The sequence below is a fragment of the Bombina bombina genome, chromosome 6 (genome assembly GCF_027579735.1).
Source record: "Bombina bombina isolate aBomBom1 chromosome 6, aBomBom1.pri, whole genome shotgun sequence".
Lineage (NCBI taxonomy): Eukaryota > Metazoa > Chordata > Amphibia > Anura > Bombinatoridae > Bombina > Bombina bombina.
Window position 1 is genome coordinate 866,573,307 of NC_069504.1, and position 7,315 is coordinate 866,580,621.

Below are 7,315 nucleotides of genomic sequence, written 5' to 3' on the forward strand. Positions count from 1 at the left end.
GCAAGAAACCAAAGCCACCCTAGTTGCATGCAAAGTTTAAAAAAATACACTAATTAATTGTAAAAGAGGTTTATAGTGTATGAAGCCAAATATATGGCTGATATTAGGAATTCAGTGCATAGAGAGTAGAGGACAACTGCAGGCGTAGGCACGTGCATTTAAATAGTCCATGATGCATACTGTATTTGAACAAAATATTGAAAAACCTGCAATAACCATTAAATAGTTATATTCCTGAACACATTCACAGCCATTGTAATAAAACAAAATACTTTAAATAAAATGAAAGACTGTTCTTTGATTTTTGATCCTGTTGTTTTGTTTTTGTTTTGTTTTTCAAGGAAATGCATCAACAAAACCAAACAGCAGTCAAAGAGTTTCTGCTTCTCGGATTAGGAAACCTACACAACTTCAAGACCCTATTTTTTATATTTTTTCTGGTTCTTTATATTGCAACATTAATTGGAAATAGCCTGGTTATTTTCCTAGTTGTGACCTGCCAGAGTCTTCACTTCCCTATGTATTTCTTCCTCGGCAACTTGTCTTTATCTGAAATTCTATTCACCACAAATATTGTACCAAATATGCTACGTCTTGTTTTACTAGGAGGAGGCACCATGTCTGTTACTAGTTGCCTTATCCAGTTGTATCTGTTAGGTGTCCCAACCGTCGCCCAGTGTTTGCTTCTGGCTGCAATGTCATTGGATCGCTATCTTGCCATTTGCCATCCATTGCATTATATGTCCATCATGACCTTCAAACTTCAGCTACAAATTGTCACCATTTGTTGGCTGTTGGGATTTGTGATGTCATTTGTCATATATATTTTCTTAACCAGGTTACAATTCTGTAACTCCAATGTAATTCCCCATTTTTATTGTGATATTGCCCCACTGCTAGAGCTTTCTTGCTCAGATACTTTCACTTTGAGTATGATCACATCTGTGGGTTCTTTTACTATAGTTGTTTCACCATGTTTTTTTATCATTGTAACTTATATCTCCATCTTTATTAACATTCTCAAGATCCCAACTGCTAGTGGGAGACAAAAAACATTTTCCACATGCAGTTCTCACTTGACAATAGTGTGCACTTATTATGGCACACTTACAACAATTTATATAGTCCCATCAAATGATCATTCAATAAATGCTAACCGAGGTCTGTCCTTACTTTATACCTCAGTAACCCCACTGGTTAACCCAATTATATACAGTCTACGAAATCAAAGTATGAAGAGAGCAATACACACCTGTGTCCAAGATTTTAGAAAATGGCTAAGAGTTTTAAGGTATAGTAGAAATATTTAAATAATAAAAATATGGATTTATGGATTATAAAGCTAATTATAACATAAAAATTTGATTTAATCACATATCATCAACATCAGGAGAGAGACAAAAAGGCTGAATAAATTGAATGTGAATATGAATTCAATTTAATTACAGACACATTAAAGAAATTATTAGAATGACTTTGGTGAAACATTTATTTCATTTTTCAATTTAAACTCATGATGATCTGTTTTGAAAACCCCTTGGATTTAAAGAATGTTGTTAGTTATCATTCTGAGCATGTGCACACAACATCATTTACGGTTTTATACTTTGGATCTACTATGGTGATTTTTTCTGAAAAACATTTGGAATTACCCTATCCCCTGCAACTTTTATCTCTGCTATTTTTTTTTATCACATGCAACTTATATCCCTGATATTTTTTTATAAAGATTGGTTGTATCATTACCTGTATAATTGCCTAAAATACTTGTGTTGCCAAATGGAAACATAATTCCATTAAAAAAAAATACTGAACCATACAAATTTATTTTTAGAAAATATCACAATAAGCTGACCAACCATATGGAGGAATATTATTTGTTGACTTTTTATAGGAGGAATATATTGCTAATTAGCAGGGATGGACTGAGACCAACCAGGGTCCACAGGCTATAATCAGGAAAGTGGGGATGCTGCCCACTCCCTCACAGTCACAACCACTAGAATGGCTCAATAGTCAACTCTACGCTCATTTAGGACCTCATTTAAAGGACCAGTAAATACAGTAGATTTGCATAATCAACAAATGTGTGATAAAGAGACAATGCAATAGCACTTAATCTGAACTTCAAATGCGTAGAAGATTTTTTTTTCTGACACATTTCAAAGTTAGGTCTATTTCCACTCCTCTTGTATCATGTGACAGCTATCAGCCAATCACAAATGCATATACTGTACGTATATTCTGTGAATTCTTGCATATGCTCATTAGGAGCTGGTCACTCCAAAAGTGTAGATATAAAAAGACTGTGCTTGTTTTGTTATTGGAAGTACATAGGAAAGTTGTTTAAAATTGCATGCTCTATCTGAATCATGAAAGTTTAATTTTTGACTTGAGTGTCCCTTTAACCAACTGTGACTGTGAGTATAATCAGCACACCAGGAGCACCCCTAAGGGCTCTCTTATGTGTCAGCCCTCCCTCTAGGTCCTACTTCCCAACTGCTCATATAAACATGAATTATTTACTATCAGCTGTAACACTACCCATTAAGGGTCAGATTACAAGTGGGGCGGTATTTACCACTCCTGCTCGAGAGTTAAGTCCGCTAGATGTAAGGTTTTGCGTACATCGGGTAGTGCTCGTATTACAAGTTGAAAGAAAACTGCTTTTGCTTGTGGACTATCTCCTAACTTGAAATATTGTGGGCGCGATATCGTATTTCCCCTATAGAAGTCAATGGAGCAAAAAAATGTGGAAAAAAACACCCTACTCGGTCACAAACCTGATCACATATTCTAAAGTGCGCTAACCTAACATGAAAATATGAATACTTCCCATAGCAAAATATGTTCTATTGATTCATAAAAATATATTACTATATATAGATATAGTAATAGATATTAGATACCTATACACAGGTATAGATATATACAGACATATACAGTATATATATATATATATATATATATATATATATATATATATGTAGCTATATAAAAATAGAACATATTCTGCTTTCTGCTTAACATTGGAATGTAAAATATTTACTGTAAATTCACGATTAAACATTTTATTAAAAACAAATATTACATAAATACTTTTTCACATGTTTTCATCTAATTAACTGCAAAGGGCTCCAATGCACATATAGACACAGACACACATATATATATATTTATATATATATATATATATATATATATATATATATACACCTACATAGTATACATGCATCTCTATGTTAAAGCCCTTTGCATACCTTTGCATACCTTTAAAAAATCCTAACACTACGAAAAAAATGAAAAAATCTAACATTACAAAAAATAATAAACTAAATTATCCAAAATAATAAAATTTAAACCTAATCTAATACCTCTATAAAAACAAAAAAGCCATCCCAAAATAAAAACACCCCTTAATCTAACAATAAACTACCAATAGCCCTTAAAAGTCCTTTTCTAGGGCATTGCCCTAAATTAAACAGATCTTTTACATAAAAAAATTACAAAGTACCCCTAATAGTAAAACCCCCGACCCAACCAACCCCCCAAAAAAATAAAACCCAAGTCTAAAAAAAGCTTAAGCTACCCATTGCCGCTAAAGGTGCATTTGTATGGGCATTGCCCTTAAAAGGGCAAGCAGCTCTTTAGTGCCCATTCTATCAGCCAATCGGAATCTAAGGGGCGCCATCTTGGATGACGTCACTTAAAGGAACCGTCATTCAGTAAGAAGACTTTGTTTGAAGAGGATGCTCGGCATCGGATGTCTTGAAGATGGGGCCGCTCCGCGTCGGATGGATGAAGATAGAAGATGCTGTCTGGATGAAGACTTCTGCCCATCTGGAGGACCACTTCGCCCGGCTTGGATGAAGACTTCTCCCGGCTTCGTTGAGGACTTCGGCCCCGGTTGGATGAAGACTTCTGCTGCTTCCTTGAGGATGTATGTCCGGTCTTCAGACAGTAAGTCGATCTTCAGGGGGTTAGTGTTTTTTTAAGGATGTATTGGGTGGGTTTTATTTTTTAGATTAGGGTTTGGGCCGCAAAAGAGCTAACTGCCCTTTTAAGGGCAATGCCCATCCAAATGCCCTTTTCAGGGCAATGGGGAGCTTAGGTTTTTTTAGATAGTATTTTATTTGGGGGGTTGGTTGTGTGGGTGGTGGGTTTTACTGTTGGGGGGGTTGTTTGTATTTATTTTTACAGGTAAAAGAGCTGATTACTTTGGGGCAATGTCCCGCAAAAGGCCCTTTTAAGGCTATTGATAGTTTAGTTTAGGCTAGGGTTTTTTTTTATTTTGGGGGGGCTTTTTTATTTTGATAGGGTTATTTGATTAGGTTTAATTAGTTTAAATATCTTTTAATTTGTTTATTATTTTCTGTAATTTAGTGTTTGTTTGTTTTTTTGTACTTTAGCTAATTTAATTTAATTTATTTAATTGTTTTTAATTTAGTTAATTTATTTAATTGTAGGGTTAGGTTAAGTGTTATTGTAACTTAGGTTAGGTTTTATTTTACAGGTACTTTTGTATTTATTTTAGCTAGGTAGTTATTAAATAGTTAATAACTATTTAATAACTATTCTTCCTAGTTAAAATAAATACAAACTTGCCTGTAAAATAAAAATAAACCCTAAGCTAGCTACAATGTAACTATTTGTTATACTGTAGCTAGCTTAGGGTTTATTTTATAGGTAAGTATTTAGTTTTAAATAGGAATTATTTAGGTAATAATATTAATATTTATTTAGATTTATTGCAATTATATTTAAGTTAGGGGGTGTTAGGGTTAGACTTAGGTTTAGGGGTTAATACATTTAGTATAGTGGCGGCGAAGTTGGGGCGGCAGATTAGGGGTTAATAAATGTAGGTAGGTGGCGGCGATGTTAGGGGTGGCAGATTAGGGGTTAATAATATTTAACTAGTGTTGCGATGCGGGAGTGTGGCGGTTTAGGGATTAATATGTTTATTATAGTTGCAGGGATGTCCGGTGCGGCAGAATAGGGGTTAAAAATGTTATTATAGTGTTTGCGATGTGGGAGGGCCTCGGTTTAGGGGTTAATAGGTAGTTTATGGGTGTTAGTGTTCTTTTTAGCACTTTAGTTATGAGTTTTATGCTATGGCGTTAGACCATAAAACTCTTAAATGGACACTAAAGACAAAATAAAATGTCAGGATTCAGATAGAGCAGGCAATTTTTAACAACTTTCCAATTTACTTCAATTAACAAAATGTGCACAGTATTTTTATATTTACACTTTTTGAGTCACAAACTCCTACTGAGCATGTGCAAGAATTCACTGCAAATATGTATATGAATTTGTGATTGGCTGATACAGGGGGAGTAAAAATAGACATAACTTTGCAATTTATTTAACATAAATCTACTACTCTACTACTAGGACCTCTTAACGCTGCTTTTTTACCTTAATGCACCACTCGTAATCTAGCTGAAAGTTATTAGGTGTTAGGTTTAGGGTTTAATTTAGTGTGTCATGATGTAGGGGGCCGGGGGTTTAGGGGTTAATAGATTTATTATAGTAGCTGTGATGTGGGGGGCGGCAGTTTAGGGGTTAAAAGGTTTATTTAGTGTTAGCAATGTGGGGGTTGGCGGTTTAGGGGTTAATAGGTTTATTTAGTGTTGCCGATGTTTGGGGTGGGCGGTTTAGGGGTTAATACTTTATTTTAAGGCTGGCTATGAGGGTCGGTGTGGCATTAGGGGTTAATAAGTTTAATAAAGTATTTGCGATGCGGAGGATGGCGGTTATGGGGTTAATAAGTAGTTTATGGGTGTGAGTGTACTTTGTAACATTTTTGTTACGAGTTTTGTGAAAAAATTTTGTTTCGCCAAAATCTATAACTACTGATCTCTGATCGCAGAATGTATCACGGAGGTATAAGCTATAACACTAGCGTTATTGTTGAACCGCACAACCTGTAATACAGGCGCAATGAAAATTCCACACTCAAAAGCCATTTTTTGAGTGCGGAACGGAGAGTTGCGGTACAGGCTAAAACGCTTGTGGTATAGCCGCATCGCTGCGACTTGTAATACGGGAGACCTGCCATTCCGGGCACAAAGGCCAATTTTTCAGCGGTATAGCCGTACCGCAAAACGTGTAATTTTGCTCCTAATTATTTAATAACTTCAACTGAAGGGTTTACTGACATTTCTTCTGTTGTAGTGTTTACTTACAATTGTATATATTTATGCATTTCACACTTTATTAATTGACCTCCCTTACCTTGCTCTTGCTAGAAGACTCCTTACAAAATGATATGACAAAATCAGACAGAGGAGGACCATACAATTAATGGGAAACAGAAGGAACAACATTGTGTTGTTCTTCACTGTCTGTAAAAGTAAAGTAGTGTTTCATTATAAATACAGTAAAATCACATAATCCATGAATGCACAATAAAAAGGCAATGCAATGGCACGTATTCTGAATTTCAAATTGTCTGTAGATTTTTTTTTCTGAGAAATTTCCATGCCAGCTGTGTCATGTGACTGCCATCAGCCAATTACAGACTCATATAGATATACATTGTGAACTCTTGCACATGCTGTCAGCATTTATCATTGCACAAGCAGTTCTAGTGAACTGCTTGTGCAATGCTGCCCCCTACAGATTCGCTGCCAATCAGCCACTATCAGGGAGTGTCAATTAATCCGATCCAGTTAAGGTGGGCGAGTTAAGGAGATGGACGAGTTAAGGAGCAGCGGTCTTAAGACCGCTGCTTCTTAAAGTGAAGGTAAACTTTGATGAAAGAAAACAAAGTTTTTAAAAATAAGAGAGATAATTATAAAAATTTCGAATATCGAAATGATTATAAAAATGACTATAGAAACGACTATAGGAATGAGAATAGAAATCAAGAAAGAAATTGGAATAGGACCAATTATAATGATAAGAGGCAACAAAATCAAATTTGGAAACAACAAGAAAACACTACTCCATATAGAGGTCAGCAATCTAATACAGGGGATAATACCTATAATAGCAGGAAAACCAAACCCAACACAGAAACAAATAAACCACACATCACAGCTGCACCTATCGAATTAGAGAATAGATTTAAACTGTTTGAAGACAATAATGAAGGCATGGAAAATTCCAACTCTTTTTTAGGCAAGGGCCCAGCCGCAGAGGGCACATCTTGGGGCACAAATACAGAACACTTCCCAGAGAGAAATTGGGTTCAAAAAGGAAAAAGAAGACTAGAGGAAAGAGAGGGAGAGGAAAACAGAATGGAAAAAAGGTGGAGATAGTCAACACTGCAGGGATTTTCAACCTTAGTAAAACAACTTTAAATAGAGAA

The 7,315-nt window shown here is 35.3% G+C and overlaps 1 protein-coding gene across 1 annotated transcript; it reads left to right on the top strand.

Annotated features, from left to right (window-relative positions):
* Positions 1-344: 344 nt before the first annotated feature.
* LOC128664719 (olfactory receptor 1361-like) lies at positions 345-1,310 on the top strand. Its single transcript, XM_053719527.1, has one exon. The coding sequence runs from the start codon at positions 345-347 to the stop codon at positions 1,308-1,310; it is 966 nt and encodes a 321-aa protein (XP_053575502.1).
* Positions 1,311-7,315: the final 6,005 nt, after the last annotated feature.

Coding starts and splice junctions, on each gene's coding strand:
- LOC128664719 (XM_053719527.1), top strand. CDS start 345: ATGCATCAACAAAACCAAACAGCAGTCAAAGAGTTTCTGCTTCTCGGA.